This window comes from Gavia stellata, chromosome 5 (genome assembly GCF_030936135.1).
Source record: "Gavia stellata isolate bGavSte3 chromosome 5, bGavSte3.hap2, whole genome shotgun sequence".
NCBI lineage: Eukaryota > Metazoa > Chordata > Aves > Gaviiformes > Gaviidae > Gavia > Gavia stellata.
The window spans coordinates 16,192,650-16,211,745 of record NC_082598.1 but is presented as its reverse complement, the minus strand read 5'-3'; the positions used below and the strand labels follow the sequence as shown (position 1 = coordinate 16,211,745).

Sequence of the window (19,096 nt, the reverse complement as noted above, 5' to 3'; positions counted from 1 at the left end):
AGTTAATAAAAGAAATGTTGCAGTGGTATTTTTTTAATCTTATTTAGATGAAATTCCTTTAGAAAATCCAAGTCATTTATGATAGTCAGTTTCTTTCTACAGCATGCCTAACTATGGGTCACTAACCTGCCTGTGTTTACAGGATGGGATTTAGACCAATATTTCGAGGAGCAATTAATTGCCTACTGATTGCAAGAGTATGGTGGTTTTTTTTTTTTTTGTTTCCTCAACTCTAATCAAAAGATTGGTATGAAGAAACTAGGTCCTGTGAGGTCAGATAACACTGTTTAATGCTAAAACTCCTACTACCACCTTACATGGGATTTGGCAACCTTTCTCTTGATAACATCAGGCCAGGAGTCCAGTAAATCATGAGTGTTGTCCACTAGATAAGATAATATGCATGTGATCAATTAAACTCAAGAAGAGTGCATCAGCAGCTAATAAATCCAGATCCCTTACCAGCCAATTCAATTATTGTTGCTTGTTTGACATATAGGTTTTATTTACAGAGGTAGTCTTTAACATATGCTGTTTATATATTCATATAAGCCAGTTTATATATTGTTTCCTTTAAAATAATAGTATTTTTAAGTTTATCCATTCATTTTAACCTTGAAAATATGGTGTGTAAAAGTTAAAGTATTTAAGAAAAAAATTATTAAACTGGTTTAGGGTATCTTTCATAGCAGACCTACCTCCTCTGTTAATTCTTTGCTGAAATTGTTCTATGAATTTTTCTCCCCTTTCCATGAACACTGTATTAATAGTGAGAAAACTTTCAACAGTTTTGTTTGTCTTTAAGGGGAAAAATGAGCGCCCTTTATTTTGCTAGGAAGTAAAGAAAAATCAAAGCTTTGCAGCACTTAGATGTGAGGTTGTTAATTTATGTCACTGTTTTTGATTATACATTTAGTTATAATGCGATAGTTATGTAATGGAAAAGATGCATGTGTACATCTAATGCACTTGATACAATTGTGGATAGGAAGCTGACTAATGTAATATTCAAGAACACTAGACTTAAAGAAATAGGCCATTGTCATCTTTTCTTCCACTGAATTGCCTTCCTTTTTATACTGTCCCTTCTCTTGCTTTAATACACTTTAGTTGATTGCATGTATGAATATTTCACTTTGGTGCTTTGAAAGGGCATGTCCTTGAAGAAGCTTGAGAAGCAGCCCTGATGCTCATAGTGACGCTTTCAGCTAGACATGTTGCTCTTCTATCAGCATAAGGCCTGAAAAGAAATGCACATTTGTTTTGCTTCTGCATAGTCTTTTTATGTCATTCATTCATTCTTTTCAACTACTGATCAATCTCTCAATTTTTTTCCTTCTCTTTTCTTTTTACATTCTTCTCCTTGCCCTCTATCCATTACGTTGATACATGATTAACAGCATGTTGTCAGGGCAGAACTAGTGAAATATCCTGAAGAAGATAACCAACGTCACAACACTTCCAACTGCCAGAGCAAAGTCTGCTCAATGCAGTAGTTCAGGTATTAATGGAAAACTTGGGGTTTTTTTTCAAGCTGCATTGCTTTTACATAAAGTAACAACTGTTACAGTAAGTTCTATTGGAAAAATATATTTTGTGTCTGTAAGCACTTGTAATACTTAACACATTAATTTGGAACTCTGTGTACAATTATATGGTCTTTCTAATAACCAGGTAGTTCACCGAAACTTTGAAATACTTCATATTACTGTATTAGGAAGGTCTGTCAGTGCTGTGTATTCAAAATGTTACATAGCTGCCTCAGATGGAAATGGACAGAAAATTGGAATCTCATTTTCCTCTCCTCATGTAGGAGAGACCAACTGTCTTATCAAATGCTTTGTAAATAGAATGGGTAATATCTGTTGGATCTGTATTAGAAAATAAATATTTATGGTATACAGAGGTTCTTTTTATGTTAATTTAGTCTTTAGTCAGTCTGCCTATCAAAGCTTTTTTGAAATATGGTTGTATTTGAAATTTGCTTTGAATTCTGTCCGTATTTTCCTGTGAAGTGCTTGGAGTAAAGACGGAAAGACAAATTTACGTACAATATCCAATTACAATTTAGGCAGTTATTCTTAAAGAATGCATGCCATAGTCTTTGTAAACAAATATGGCTTTATTATTTCCATACAAAACAATTTTCATGGAAGTAAAACTGTATTCACTGCTTTTGCAAAAAAAGTCATATTCCATTTGTAGTGTTGTGAAAACCTACCAAGGCACTTCCTTCTGCTTAGTGTGGATAAACTGGTATTTAGAATGAGAATTAGCACCTGATAAGACTTTCTGTAAGGTAATGAAAAAAACCCGTAAACAGCGTCTGTTTTACCTAACTATTTTCCCTTCATATCTCATCGTAAAATATCTGTTGAATGCTTTGCCAGCATGAAGATTATATTTTCTGATTGTTACTGTGTTTTCTTTTACGACAGAGGGTGGTGAAGGCAGATATTGTCAACTACAGTCAGGAGCCTGTGACAAGAACCGTTAATCCTGCTAGAAGCTCAATGTGTGCAGTTCAATGACCATGCTATTCTTCTCTGTTTTGATACCTTTGGCGGTCCTCCTACCTTGACACAGGCTCTGGGATTACCAGGGACTTTGTTTTAACAGTGTCCATTGCAACAATGCAATTAGAGGTTTCAAAAACATGTTGCACCATTGTGCGTTGAGAAGCAGCAGGCAGTTTTTTGACTGGCCGAAATTCAAACATGACACCCTACACTTTGAAAAATTAAGATCTATATTCTTTTAAATTATATTTAAATAAAGCAGTATAACTGCGTTTATATGTTTCCTCCTATCTATTTGACTGATACCGGAATAAAAATGGATGAAGTCCTTTTAAAGACAACACCATGGAAGGGTATTTTGCCAAAGCATTTTTAATTTTTTTTTCTCTTTTTTTTCTCCTGTGATCTGAACTAACACTCAGCAAAATGTAACTTGAAAAAGCTATTGCTGGAATAATTTTAAGCACGTAATATATTTTATCTAGGGGTAATTTGGAAACTATTCCATTAATATATATACATAGTACAAAATGTATAAATTGTATCCAGTAAGAAACAGTGCTTGAAATAAAGCTGTAATATAAAAATAGTTACTTTTCTGAAGTCTCAAGTTGTCTCCATGGATGCTCTGAAAAATGCTAGCGTTTTTGTGTATTTTTATTACCACATCAGCATTACTTCTTGCAGTAGTAGATATGCTCGTATGTCTTCATGAATATGGATGAACCTCAGTCAACAGTTTGGGCTGTAAATGTTGAGTGGTATATTCAGCATGCATTAGAAACTGTTGATAGATCAATTAGGATCAGTCATTTTTAATAACTAACTGAATGACTTTTGGCCTGGTACTCTTTTCCTGCTAGTTCAGAGTAAATGACAAATAAAAAGCTGTCTGCTCTGTGATCATCACATTTCTCCTCTCTTCCTTTTAATAGCAGTCCCTTTTAGACATGCAGTTCTCTGCTGGCACATCTGAATAGAAAGCTAAGGAGAGAAAAAAAAATTAAGCCAACTTGAGTCCAAACTAGAAATCTTTTCCTGTTTTAACTCTAGAATGTGTTTTCTTCTAAAGTACAACAAAACATTTTGAGATTTAGAAAATTAATGAGGCTGAGTGAAGGAAGCTTGTATATCACAAGTGGAAATGATAAGGTCCTTCAAGTGAGTGTTCCTATTAAGCTGTTCAAGCAAGTACTTAATAGCTTGAAATATTAAACCATTAATAGTTTAATAAAATAGTAAAAGTATTTTAACTATGTTAAAAAAAAAAGATTGCAGATGGCAAAAATGTGCTATTTGTTATTATTATGGTATATTCCAAGTTCATTGAAAAGATAAGTTCATTTTTAAAACATTCAGCGTGCAGCTTGATACATTAGTTTTATAACTACACAATAATGACTTAGTGTGTTAATATTTTATTATTCAAATGTGGGAAATTCTAAGAAACAAGCTGAGATATTGAGAAATTACTCTACCCTAAGGTAGCTGTGAATTTGCAGTAAATTATTTATTCTCTGGTTACAGTCTGCATTCTTGCTTCTGTCCCATGGAGTTTGTGTCACACTGCATAGCTTTACCTTGTAGTTAAATGCAACTGAAAGGTGAACTATCTTCCACTACCACCAGATGAGAACTTTGGTTGAAACAGTTTTTTCTGAAGTAGCTGGTAAGTTTACAAGTTTATGTGCTCCAAAGCACATGGTAAGTTTTTTTTGAACCCTCAGTTTTCTTGGTGTGTTTGCGTCCTGAACTCTGCCCGTATGCTCAAGTATTCACGAGAACTGCCTCCTCTCTGAGGAGCTGAGCACGACCTGGCTCAGCTAGATGGCTAGAGCCATCTTTCTCTAGTGCACGGGAGTCAACTTCCATAGTCCTGCTTCCCAAGTAATACGTAGCATGGTGTTAAAAAACAAACTGTTTTTTTCTTAAAGACTTCTGAAATCTTACTTTTCAGAAGAAAATGTTTTTCATAACTGGATGCACAAGGCCCATTATTACACTGAATAATAAAAAACTTTCGCTTTTACATTTGGGGTAATCCTGCAGTATGAAGGCTGTGATACAGGTTCCAGTCCAGTCTATTTTACAGATGGACTTTATGTCTCTGTCTCATCACAATCTTTTATTCTCAGTGCCTGTTTTTCTAGCTGTCTTTGACTTGTACATCCTTTTGTGTTTTATTCCCATTGATCTTTTCACCGTTTTCTATGTTAAAGCCCTACCTCCTCTGAAGATATTTTTGTTTACATTTCCAAGCTGTTCTCATTCTTCCTCCCTAACCTACATGTGTATTATTTATTCTAACCAGGAATCTCTTGTCTTCCGTGCCCTTAGCCCCTCCTTTTGCTGCCCCTCTTAACCTCCTCAGATTTTCTGTATTGTATACTGACTTCCACTCTCCCTGCCTTTCCCAACCCTTCCCGCCCCATTTAGATCCATTACCTGTCCACATTTTAATCCTTACAAATGAGCTTTGCTCTTTTTGCTCAGCCCTGGGGACCCCACCTTGAGCCTTCAGATTCCAGCTGCAGTCTAAATCCTTAGCTGTGGTAGCTGCCTTTGAAGTGCTACAGCAGCTGCGGTTGAAGATTCAGGGGTGCCTTTGCCATCAGTATGGCCCAAGTTCCACCAGGCTGAGCAGAAGGGACAGAGATAATTCTGGAGGATTAAGCAACATGGAGAGAGGGAATAGGCACTGTTCTGCAGGGAAGACAAGGGCTCTCTGGACACTGAAGGGAGAGAAACAAATTTAGTCAGAGAGGTGTGTAGGGGGAAGCAGGTGAGCCACCGCCCTGTGCCCGGCCTCCTTCCCTAAGTAATGTCCCACTACTGATCCACACGATTCACATACGGTGGAGTTTAAGCATGTGCCATATTAATGCACTTGAAATTTTTTTGCAAGGTGAGAACTGGCTGAAAGCAATTCAACAAACAGTAATGAAGTTAAATAATGCAACACTTTCCAAAAGTGAGGCAACATATGCTTAGTGTCCATTGACATGGGGAGCAGGCTGAGCCGGGGCGGAAGCATTTTTTCCTGAAACTGAGGCCAGATGAAGGGAAGAAATGTGTTCAGGCCCTGATCTTATACAGATCCATACTGGTGAAGTGATCTGCCTGCTCAGAGCTGTTGTAACCAAGCATCTCAGTAACAGCTCCGCCGGGAAAAATTGTTTCCAAGTTCAGTTCCTCACTAGGGTCAGCCTCATGTGATGTGGTGGATACCAATAGGTACATTGCGTCTGGCTGTATGTTAGATTGCCAGTGCTTTTAGAACATGTGTTTGAAGCGTTATTAGACTCATGGAACTTCTTTTGTGGTTCTAAAATTTGGTGGGGTCAAATTGAGTCTCTTTCACAAACAGCAGTGTGAAGATATTTTCCCTTACGACCAGCTGCTGTGAGTGCCAGAGCCTGCGACGAGTTCATGATCTCCTCTCTGAATACATCATTCTTTTGACAGTTCATAAAAGTTATGAAAACACATGAGGCTTCTTTTTAACCAGAATAACTTAAAAAAAAAAAAAGTTTTAAAGGACACATCCAAGGTCAATAGAAAAATTACATTAATTGTGCTCTTTTGAGGAATTTGAAAATTGTTGGTGCTCTCTGTCTGCATTATTAGGCATCTATTTACCAAAAAACCCTGTTCCATAAAGCACTGTTTGGGTTTCACTGGAACTAAAGGGCTTTTGGATCAGGCAGCTTCTTTTAAATGCAGAGCTAATTTGCTTGTCGGAGTAAACACTGGCAAGTTCACCTGATAATGAACCTGGTAGCCAAAATTTTATAGTTTTATAATGAAAAATATTGCAGTAGTATTTAAAGTTGGATATTCTTTTGCTTTTTGACAATGATGGCAATTTAAATAAGTCAAAATAATATTTTTCCTTTTTACATTTATTTTATGTTAGGAATATGGTTGCTTTTTCACAAAAGAAGGTTTGTAATCTTCGTTTCATCATGATCGTGACCTTGTTATACAAGTTGTAGTAGAAAGTACTGTTTAGAAGGTGTCCCTATTTCATGTATTGATCAGAGACCAAAGATTTAGGTGTCACTGGGAAAAGCAGGTGGCAGTGAAGCCTTGTGGCTATGTATCTGTGCCATGCTTGGATCACTGCTCTGAGGTGGCCCAACAGCTGTGACTGAAAGCAAAACAAAAACTCCCGTAACTTGTTGTCTTCAACGCTTTCAAAGTAAATCTTGGTGTATCTAACTAGACCTGTACTGTCCTATTTATGTTTTCTCATTGACAGAAGATTAAATTGCTGTTCCTTAACCTAATTAACAATTTTATAACAATAGGAAATTTTCTGCAGGAGAATTTTTCCTATTTAGAATAATTGCATTCATTTCTGGTGTAGCTTAAGAGCTTGTATGAGGGGCCTGATAGATGTTATTAAAGTGGAATTGACTTTTATAGAAATTATATTTACAAAGCTGACATGATTAACTACTTTTCCTTCTGGAATTTGAGCATTATTTCCCAAGCAAAGAGGTTATTCTACAATGTTGTATTCTTTTCTTTCTCAGTTTAAGTACTACTGCTTAGCATATCATCTGATTTCTTTAGGCTGTCTTTATTTAAAACCAACTCATAACCACTTAAAATGTCAAAATAGATGAATGCTGCTGAAAAGAAAAAGCTGAAATTTATCCATGTTTGCATAGGGGTAATGGCATACATATGAGATTAAAACTCCAGTCCGGATAATTATCTGTAGGAAGCAAATTTATACTCTGATTTCAGATGCTATGAATAGAATGTGATTAGAATTTAATGTGCTACAGTTTTATTTGCAAAATACACAGGTCCTGTATAAAACCTCTTTTTATAAAGTACTCTCTGGAAGCCTTGGGGATCCCTGTTTAACTTGCAAATGCCGAAGTCTGATCTTCCCCAAATAGAAGATAGTGAAGCTCCTGAGTTCCATGAACTGATTTCTATTTTCAGCTTGCCATAGAGAGCTGACTGTTCAGCCAATTTAAACTTTTTTTTCTACTCCACTTCATCTTCGTTCATTTTGGCACCATTTTGAACTGGAAAACTTCCAGTTAGCTAATTGGCCATTTGCCTTGTTTTATGTGGGAGTGATGTCAAGTGCTGAAATAACCAATTGACTGAAAGCAATCTTGTTTCAAAGGTTGGTCGGAACCAAACCTCAGAAGGTACCAATTTCAGGTTTGTTTTGTATTTAACTGCTACACAGCGTTCCTTATCCTAATGGATGAACCTCGGAGAAGAAATATAGATTTGAGGTCAAGAGCTTGTGTTTGCTCAGGTACCACATTTAGAGCACTGAATTCTGGAGGAAATAGGAATCCAGCTCTTTTTTTAATTCCGCTTTCAAGACTTTCTCTACCTCTACTCTCTAATGTCATATTGGCAATCAATGTTTTATAAAAATATTAATTCAAGTCCCCATTTAAAAAAAACAAAATGTGGTAATTATACTTTGGTTCAGGAAAGTTTTTCTTTTAAGGATGAGTGGAAAAACCTGCTTCTGTTCTATGAGGTATCACTGGCGTAGGTGAAGGTGTTTAATACACATTAATCATATTTACTTGTTATGATCTGCTAAATATCCTATATTCTGCTTTCTACTTTTCTGGTTTAAAATATTCTTTAGAATGATAATGATTGTAAATAAAAAATAAAATACCAAACTTTTTAACTAATTTGTGCCTCAGAAAACTGGTCCTGCAAACTGCTCCAGGCAAACATTTTTACTTTGCTAGCTAAACTCCATTTCTGTCCTTTGCTGGGCTGATCCATACCAGGTAGCTTGCAGGATCATGACCTACTAATCCTTTTTGATTTCTGGTGAGCTTTTAAAAACAAAGTAGACCAAGAAACATCAAAGGAGGATTTAAAAGACACACACCGTGCCCTGAGAAGCAAATGTTGCTTTGGAAAGCATTCTCTCCTTTACAAAGAGGTGAATGCTGTGGTTCAATACTATTCACCAAAAGCACTTAAGCATATGCTCAAAATTAAGCACGTATTTAAGTTCCCTTGAAGTCTACACGATTTAAGTACACACTTGAAGCTAAATACATTCTGGCATACTTTGCTGACACAGAAATTCTGGTTCCATTGAAATAAATGCCTTTGAGGCTAAAGTTCTTTCAGGAATTTCAGTGTTGTTTCTTAAATTTTCTACCCATTGTGAAGGGTATAAACTAAAGCCACTCCCAAGTTAAAAAGCAAAAAAAATGAAAAACGGTGTTTCTCATATATTCAGTTGCTTTTCTGATAATTTTGCCTAGCGTGGAGGATATGGAAGTTGCAAAAAAAAACCCCAAAAAAGTTGAAATGTGGTTCAGTTGTGTGATCAGAGCATATACTTTACATTGGGTGAGTTGCTGTTTTTGGAACAAATGCTCCTCAGATCCATAATGTATCAGAAACAGAGAAAAGAATCTGGAGACGCTTGGCAAGTCTCATTACAAACTGAATACTGACTGATAGTGCAGGAAAACATATCAAGCTCCCATTTGTAGTGTCTGAATTGCAGATCTGACATGGAGGATAAACAAGAGCCGGTACTTCTTGCTCAGATTTGGGGAGGTATTTGATCACCATCTTGGAAAAAATGAAGTGTGATTTCTGGATATATTCCAGTATTTGTCAAAGAATGGTGAGGCAATGTTTAACTGCATAATGGAAACTGGAGAGAAATTTTGACATCCCACTCATCAATCCAATTGCTTTTTTATCTCTCCACTGTCTTGGAAAGAGAGCAAAGTGTAAACCAACATTTGGCACAAATGGGCTGTCTGTGCCATTTAGCAGCAATTTGCATGTAATTGGTAACAATTATACAGACAACCCATTTATAACAGTGAGTGAGCTCACTACCTAGCATAAACTACAAGAAAACTGGTCATATCCCCCAGGAATCACACACTGATGTAAGAAAGGAAATGGAAGTCTTTCAGTTTAACCTCTTTCCTGGTTTTATCACCCAGACATTCAGGGGTGCAAATAAGCCTGTACTCAACAAGTTACACATTCTCACATTAAAAGCTCAAATTGTGTTTGTGCCAATTAAGCTTGAATATAATCAAGAGTCTTAAGAGAGTACTCCCTATCTTTTTTTCACTATGGTTCTGCTAATCTTTCTGACTAAACAGCCAACCTTTGAAAGTCTGAGTTTAACTCTGTCTCCATACAGTCAACAGTGGAGTTGATTAGATGGCTTTCCAATCTCCTCTGTCAAGAGGACCTGGTGGCCAGCCAGGTCCCCAGCAGCAGAGACTGAGACGACAGCCAGTGGTGATGCTGAAGTACGGTTGAGCATGCTTGGAGAAGGTTCAGCCAGATTTTGCAGTCATAGGAGTGTAAGTTAATTGACTGAGATACAATTAGTTTGATTTGTACACATCACCAGCAGTTGATTTTTTTCCATTGTCTTTTGGATAAGACACAAGCTTACTGGGTTTTTTAATTATTTTTTTTTTTTTAGGCATGTGTAAGTTTACTGTAGTTGTTTAGTTGTGACAACAGGTTGGATGTTTCTGCATCCTCCTGGGTGTGGGCATAGTCTTTTCCTCTTTGGCTGAGAAGCTTGTAGTGCAGACTCACTAAACATACTGATTCAGGCCGGACACTACCCAGCTTATGGAAGCCTGGAAATACCAGGTGAATGTTCCCATTCCACGTGCAGAGCAAATCCAGTTCCTTGCAGCTGTTATATAGGTACTTGCATGACACCTGTGCTGTTGTATTATACCTAATGCTGTCTGCTATTGTTGCTATCTGTGTATGTACTGCAAAAAGATGTATCAGAGTTCATATAATTTAGCCCTGTTAACAGAGTTGCACCAAAATAAATACAGGGGAAAAGCTCAGAGTGATTGATACGGGGGAGTGGGAAATCCATGCCCTCCAGAGACAAAATGGACTCAAGGAAAATGCAACAATTTCGAAATAAAGGTGGGTTTGTGAACATATGCTCATCTCCATAGTAGCATAAATCATGCACATGAAAGAAGGCTGTGGTCAGGATTCATGCAGGGTATTCTGTATCATGTAAGTCCTACACTGATCTGTGGAGTGGCCATTTGGAAAGGTAGAGAAATGCTAGACGGGATCAGCACAAGAATTGGGCTGTTATACGATAAAGTCCAATAACTCCTTTTGTACCCAGATACTTCAAAATTGCTATTTGTAAGTTATTACTACCCTCAGTGCACATGAACCTCCATTATTCAGTAGATGTTTCTCTCTTGGGCACATTTTGTGGCTTTTGTGAACAAAAGTTCAGGTTTTCTGAATCAGATTCTTAGTGTTTTCCAGTTTCCTAGGCTGGAGTAGCAAGGATGAGGCCAAACCTCACTCCAAAAGAGTAAAAGAATGTTGATTCCAATGTCTGTTGTTCATCTGAGGAGGCAATAGTGGTACCACACTCCAAGTATGTTTTGAGATTTTTGTCTGAACAAGTAAATACAACAACTTTCAACATTTTCTGAGAACTAACTGGAAACCAGTATAAGAGGCATAAATCTGCTAAATCATGGCACAGATATTTGCAATCATGGATTTGCCTATTCTGGCAAAACATTTATTCTGCCAACAGAAATATGGTAGATTATGGAAACTGTAGGGTCCGTGAAGATCCCCAAATCATTAACAATGATCTCCACTGGTAAAAATCCTCTTTGTCATTCAGCATATGAAAAATAACTTTCCTGTTGGGTTGTAGAGCGCTGTATGCAAGCTAAGTTCTTCGAAGCATCATTATTTGTTTCTGGGTATGAAGTTAATCAAAGCTGTGTGCTGTACCTGGTTTGAATCATCAGCAGGGAACTTAAATGGAAAGAAGGAGGGTAAAGGTGCTTGTCAGAGATCAGTTTACCTGTGGAAACTGCATTTTGAAGCTTATCTATATTTCTCTTTGGAATTTTATAGAGCCAGAGATCTGTTACCATGGCAGGTTTGTCAGACATTAACGATTTCCTGCAATAAAGAAGTGAATTATTCTCCAATATAAGAAGTATTCTGATCATGACCACTGAATCTGACTCAGTTTTGAGAAAGTTTGAATCCAGATCCTTGTGCAGGCATCGACCTCATTAGCCAGCTTTCTGAGTAATATGTTCAGTATGATGCTGCAATGTCCATTAAAAGAGGATAGTATAAGTAGCTGGTGGTAATTCTGATCTTTGTGATTGTTTCTCTATTCTCCACCCCCTCCCCTCCCCCCCCCCCGCATGGTGGAAGTGCGGGGCAAAAGAAATTGGTGAATTGCCAAATATTGGTGGGGTTTTTTTGTTGTTTTGTGGTTTGTTTTTTTTTTTCATGCTTATAGGACCTTACTAGTCTAATTGACATCTATTCACTAAGAAATTCAAATGATAATGTCTTTAAGATGAGATGATCTTTAAGACGATGGTGAATGAAGTCAAATCCAGTTGGCAGCCGGTCACAAGCGGAGTCCCCAGGGGTCAGTTTTGGGGCCGGTCTTAGTTAATATCTTTATCGATGATCTGGATGAGGGGGTTGAGTATTCCCTCAGTAAGTTTGCAGATGACCCCAAGTTGGGCAGGAGTGTTGATCTGCTCGAGGGTAGGAAGGCTCTGCAGAGGGATCTGGACAGGCTGGATTGATGGGTCGAGGCCAATTGTATGCGGTTCAAATTTCTTTACTGAGAGAGTGGTGAAGCACTGGAACAGGCTGCCCAGGGAGGTCGTGGAGTCACCATCACTGGAGGTGTTCAAGGAACGTGTGGACGTGGCGCTTCAGGGCTTGGTTTAGTGGGTGTGGTGGTGTTGGGTAGATGGTTGGACTTGATGATCTTACAGGTCTTTTCCAACCTTAGTGATTCTGTGATTAAGATTGTTTGGAACTGGTCATTGAAGATGGGTGTTTTCAATAGAAATTGGCAGAATGGCATCTCTGGCTCGCAGTTGAAGGAGCTGCAAATGCTTGCTGCATGCCTTTGTACAAACCACTTAAGCTGCCTGTGTCTTGGGACTCCTTGCAGGGTGACCATAATACTCCACCCAGCAGGACTGCCAGGGACATTTGTGGGAATGTCCTGTGCTTGCGTACTGTGGCAGAGTTGTAGTTTTGACTGATACCTTGTTCAGATATGGGAGGCATCAAGCAATATTATCTAGGATTCTTGTTAATGCTTCCACTGTGCAACTGTGCAGTCTGATGGTGTCCCTCTTACAGCCAAATACATGGGGTGGACCTGGACCAGGTGTATTTCAGGTAACAAATAGGTTCAAGTTTATAAAAGTTATCCCAGCAAGGTTAGCTGGCTGATTACATCATACAAGCCATAAACATTAAAAAATGATGTCCATTTCTGCTTAGAAGACACACAAATGACAGCTGAAGGCTAATGCAAGCGGTCACTGAGGTATTCTGGCAAAGCCTGGGGATGGATGAATGCTTTGCCTGACTGACTAGTCACGTAACTCAGTCTTGGGATTCTTTTGAATTAATGAAAGAAAGATTAGTCTTTTTACTGGTCTGTCCCTTTCCCTAATTATTCTAATAAAACCCAAAAAGTTACCAAAACCACCTTTTTTTTTGCTTTTTTTCCTTTAAATGTTCAACTCATTAGAGCAGTGGTTTCTGTTGTATACTTGACAGCTGCAGTCATCCTCAACAGCAACCATTCTGAGCATAACTGATTCTTCTATTGCTATGTACTTTAGTAGGACATTGTATTGCTCACACAGATGTATGTCTGTGTGTATATCTATATATATATAAGCCTGCACACACTTGTGCACATATATATGTCTTGGTAGTTGGTGCTAGCAAAATTTTAGATAGATGTACGGTTCTCTCCTCACTGTTTACTCTTTTAAGCCAAATACTTCAGCACTGCTAGAAGCACATATTGGATCACGTGGCTAAAACTTGGAAATACCTACATTAATGGTATATATTAAATATAGCTGTCTCTAGGCTATGTTGACTACATCGATACAGTAAATTAAGCAGGTCCAAGGAGCACTGCAGAGCACTGGAACGTTGTTGCTGACACTGCTGTGGTGCAGAAGTGACATGCCTGCCCAGAGCTCACCTTCTACTTCTAAGTACATGGTGCAATAAAAGCTGCAGTGGGAAGCAGGGAAATGGGAACATGGCTGGAGAATAGGTATGCAAAGCAGCTCTTGTCGTCATTTCACCAAAGCACTTGGACGTTCCCAGTAGTATCAGCCTACAGTACTTCAAATCCTCCCTCCACTCGACTGTCATTAAGGCAGCACAATTATTTATATGGCCATGTTATAATCTGGACTGGGAAAATGATCCAGCTTAAAAAATGTGGAAGAGGAGTGTAAGAGAATCAGTTTTTAATAGAAGACAGGATTGATGTGGCCTGGCACGCATTCTTTAAGCACAGCTGAGGTGACAGTGAGCTGGGGCACAGAAGCACAACTGGCCAGTGTTTCGGTGAAGACAGCTTCCCATGGAAACACAGACCTGGGAAAATGTATAGCTCTTTATGACCTGCATTCCTCAGGCTGTGCAAAAGTTCTAAAGAAAAGTGACCTTTTTCTCATCCTTCTCACCACTGTCTGATCTCCTCTTGACATCAATTCCACCTGCAGAAAGTCAGTCTGCAAACATGTCCTTTCCTGGGCTCCCAGGTACTCAATTCACATTGTTTTCCTTGCATGTCGCTATTAATGGCAGAAACACAGCAGATAATGATGATTTTTCAAGACTTTTCCCCTTTTTTTGCCAAGCCAGCTGCCTCATCAAAGAACATCTGGCACCAAAAGACAGATCTGACTGTGTTCCATATAGAGGATATTTCAGAGATGCCTAAAATGAGACTCTGAATACCTGAGCGTCTGATTGGAGGGCTAGGGTTACCCCAGGTTTTGAAAATTGATCTCTCTAACTTCTTTCTCTATAAAATCGTTTGTGGGGTTTTTTTGTCTTTTGTTTTGTTTTTTTTTTTTTTTTAAATTCAATGAAGAAAGATTATTACCTTAAGTACAAAATGACCTGCCCCTTTTCTGTACCTCTATAGTGGTTTCTCGCAACAGCAGAGGAAAGAGAGAGGAAATGCACAGGGATGCTCTTTCAGCCTATCTGAAATCTGTTGCAAATACTTTACACTCCTCCCTGGGTTTTCTGGCACTTCTTTCACAAGAGGAGCAGTTGCTGTTTTTAACATACCTGGCTTTTCTCTTCTTCCATCTGATGGTGAGTAAGTGACTTGAGGAAGGGAGTGTAACTTAATGGCAAAGATGGCTCCATACTTACCCAGAAGCTTTCTTGTGTAATTTTGCTCCTGGATCAAAAACTTCTCTGTGTGAGAAAAGTGTGTGTTTAGCATGTGGCTACAACTGATGCTAACTTAATTGTGCCTACGTGCACCAAAGCTGAAGCTGCCCCCTTGTATGGAAGCTACAATCCCTAGGCATAGCTTGTTAATTTATATTTGCAGTATAAGTATGTTATGTATGTAAATGCTTATGCCATGTAAATGATATGCATTTGGTCAAATCATTCAAATCTAAGCATTCCTCTCCCCTTTGTGGTTTGGGTTTTTTTTTTTTGCTAGGGGAAACATGGAAGAATATTTATTTGTTATCTTTATCAAAAAGTGCTAAAACCCCAACTATGAACTGGAATTTCTGAAGCTTGATGCAGAAACAAATGATGGCCTCGCCCCACAGAGCTACCATTGTAAGTAGGAGTCAGGAGCCAAACGTGGGTACGGAAAGATAAGGGTAAAATGAGGTACAGGTGCACCTTTAGAGGTGGAAATGAGAAGCTCTGTAGGTTGGGTTTTGACAAAGGCAACAGCCCACTCTTCTGCAAGATCTGTGATGCTTGGTGACACTGATTTTGCTCATTAAAATTACTCATCCAATTGGTAAAGGCTGAGTAGCCTTTCTGTTTCCACCTCTTAAGGTGGAGGCCAAGTGAGGCCTCCTGGATTCCCAGAGAGACCAAAGGGAGTCTGTCTTCAAGTTCCTACTGTTCAGAATGGTACATTCATATGTAGTATAAATAGTAATATCCACAATATATGTTCAATATGAAGGAGCTGCATGGTGATGTTGCAACACCTTCCAAGTAGGAGGCAAGAGCTGGGTACACGACTTGCACGTTTGATGACATCAACTGAGCCATCACTACTAGGATCAGAGAATGCATTAACTGTACAGGAACTTCTGTGTTATTGACCGAAAAATTTCCACTTCAGTGCCAAATGGTGACGTCTAGGCAGATCCCCAATCGGAAAGCAATTCTGGTTAAATGCTGTTGACCAGGCATTTAAAAAGAGAGCCACCTTCCATGGATGGAGCCCTCGGATCGGGGCCAGGAGACCTGGACTTCTCTCTCTGGTTCCGTTACAGACATGCAGTAACACCTCGGGAAATCCATACCTGTTGTGTGGCGAGATTACAAGGTTTCTTTTCCTTCAGGTCAATACTTCGCGAACTGAGGAGAGAGCTGGCAGCATAATAAGGAGGATTTACGTCCGTCACCTGAAGAGTGCCCATTTTAGAAAGTGATAAAACCAGGAGCAGTACAGTGCAAGTAATTATGGCAAAAAAGGAGAGAGGCTCCTTGATTCAAGGTTGTTTCTACACTAAGCTGGTGTGGCCTTCAAAACATTTGCTAAATTTTAACAAATAATGCATAAAGGACTAAGGGTTTGTCCATGCAGCTACACAGTACTTAATCTCCTACTTAATAGAGTCAGGAGATGGATTTCATAATAGTTGGACTCCTGCCCTTGATTACTAATTGGTTAACATTTACACTCACAGAGTCATTGACCTTTCAATTTGTAATTTATGAGAGAGTCTTACATCTGATGATACTTCAAAATATTTTAGATCTTACTTTTTATCCAGACCAGCTGAATAAATGTTCTAAAAAGTCACTGGGATTTGATAAAGCTGAAATAAAGCCAAGCCCATTATTTTTTTTGTCAGTGTGCTGCTAAGTTGTTTTTTTTTTTTTTTTAAAACTTGAGACATTTTACTTGGTCTTAAAGTTGTAAGTAGGAAAAATTCATCCGCCTTGTTGTCTGACATTAGGAGGTGGGGAGGCTTCCCATGAAGACTGAGTGCTCCTGGTTGCTGCGAGATCTTTAGAAGCTGATATTGCGGGAGGGATTCTTGTGTGAATTATTTAATAAAAGCTAATTTTGCCTCACACGTCCAACAGGGGTTTGCTACCAGAGCTGATACTGCACGATGGAAGGCCAGTACCTCTATGCTGTCATGGCACTGTTCGGTCTATGTAAACGAAACCGCTTTGATCATGTGAGCACTTACAAGGTGCTCAGCTGCACTGCTGTCCTGAGAAGGGGAGCTTCAAAGGGACAGCGGCGACTGAAGGAGTGCAGACAGGTCTCCAGCCTCAAGCATTTGGATCGAAGGCCACCAGTCCTGGCCCTGAGCGTCTCCACTCAGACTGTGAACTCTGAGCTGCAGAGACAGTGCCAGGATTTTCTTCACACTCCAAGGTTTAAAGTAACTCAGTGTTTGAGAGGCGTCTGTTCAGAGGCCAACAGAGAGCAGACCACTGGTTTTTAGGACAGTAAAGATTTAAATTAACATAGTATTCCCCCACTGCTCCACAGTTTCCTCTTAGGAGCTGGTGTAATCTGTGCTCAGAGATACTGCAGAAGAGACGCATTTGATCCAAGGCATGCCCGCACAGCTGATTTGTCTGGATTATCCAGATTGTGTCCTGTAATGCAGCTATGTTTGTCAGGCTGAGGAGAACCTGCAGACAGGGATGCAGAGAAACACAGCCTTTGTAAAGGGAATCTGGTTTTGTGTTTGTGAGTGACCAGCTTATCAACACAGGTTGTTCCTCGACAGGCAGGAGTGCATTGATTTGACCATCAAAATGTGTGTTAATGGGAGAAAACTTCCAAGAATATTTTTTCCATGTACTGTAGAGACAAGAAGTTTTAATGTTATGGTTAAGCTCAAAAAAACCCCCCAAAACAGTCTTGAACTGTAATTTTGTATTACTGTTATTTTTAAAAAACCTCAAATCTTCAAAGATAGCAAGAGTTAATTCAGAATATGTAATATATTTTGCTTTTTGAATTAGAAAATACACATAAACAACACTTTTCACTACAACTCTTAACATCGCCTGCTTTCCATAAAGCTACCTTTCTTTCCTGGGCTTGTTTTGCTGGGAACTGGCCCTTACAGTGGTCCAAAATGAAGCACTCCTAACCCTGAAAGTGGCTTTTGCAAGTGAGTGCTTCTCTCTATTCCAGGGGGTGTTTTAAACCCCATGTGCTTTTTCTTTCTTGGTTCAAATCCCTTTTTCCTAGAAGCTGGTGTCTTCTTTTATAAAAACTATTGGCAGAGCTGCTGCAACTTCTTCTGCAAAGATTTACCATGTCACATTATCCCTTCCAATTCGTTACATTCAGTAGGTAAAAACTTTGGCTGTTTGGGCTGGTGTTTCTCCTCTCAAGCAGGTCTGCAGCAGTCAGAGAGAAGCTTCATCAGAAGGGGTTCAAGGAAGTCAGGATTAAACCCCCCCACCTTTTAAATTTTTTTGCTGGAGTTATGACTTGGATGGAAACCTCGTTCTCTAGGTGTGGCTGAGACACGAGGAATTGGGTGACTGAGGCGTGAGAAACTGTGGAAGGCAGCAGCCTGCCAAAGGGACTGGGACCAAGCAGAGTGACGGAGGATGGAGACAGGGGTCTCGTGAAAATACGTGTGTGGTTGAAACACTCAGTTACTATGGGGATATGCAACACCAGATTCACCACTGAGGAAATGAATCCTGCCCTCACAGCAAGGCTTTCATGCAGTAAATAACAATGTGCCACACCTTTCTGGGTGAGGGAGGGAGAAAATATGCAATATCTGGGGAAGGGTTTCTTCAGGGAAAAGAGTAAGCAGTCATGTAATGGGAGACGGTGTCAAAATGTATACGCGTGAGCAGGCAGCGCTATGATGGAACAGAAAACTTGAACTCTGGCTTTTTGCTAACTTTTCAGTGTTTGGCTTTGGAGCATTAATGTTCTTCCACTGGGCTTTTTTTGAATATAATAAAATATACATTTAATATAATATAAATACATAAATAAATATCCTATGGTGGAGCCAAGGCTGCCATGTGATGTTTAGTAGACTTTAAAGCAAATTATCTTACATTTTAATTGGGTTTTCAGTTAGATTGAACCAGCAACATTGTAAAAAGGGACCTTTTCAGCTTCTTAAAATATATCCCTGAAGAATATTTCAAGTTACCACAAACGGATTGTGTTGGGAATGCGTTCGTGTTCTTAAAGTTCAATCAGTAATCTCCGTAAATTCATTTTAGTCTGTGGATATTTTTCTTATACTGGTTGCTGCAAGTTATTCATGCCATAGGATCATTTGTTGGTTTTGCACGCTATTCTTTTTGTTTCCTTATGGAAAGCTTAAGACTGAATAATGTACTATCTTGTTCTCTGCTTCCAAGTTGCTTAAGGATTTGTAATGGTTATTTCTATGCTGTGAAATAGGAGCTTTTTTTCCCTGTAAATGCAAAGCTTGACTGCATATACCCATGATTTGCATGAGATAGCTTTCGATCTATGCATAGTC

At 38.9% G+C, this 19,096-nt stretch overlaps 1 protein-coding gene across 1 annotated transcript in view; it reads left to right on the top strand.

Moving 5' to 3' along the window:
- Nucleotides 1-3,183, top strand: part of RAB28 (RAB28, member RAS oncogene family) — a 66,127-nt gene extending 62,944 nt beyond the window's left edge. The window contains exon 7 of the mRNA XM_059817953.1: nucleotides 2,439-3,183. Within this exon, the coding sequence (XP_059673936.1) occupies nucleotides 2,439-2,531 (93 nt within the window). The 3' untranslated portion in view covers nucleotides 2,532-3,183. The remainder of the gene's footprint in view (nucleotides 1-2,438) is intronic.
- Nucleotides 3,184-19,096: the final 15,913 nt, after the last annotated feature.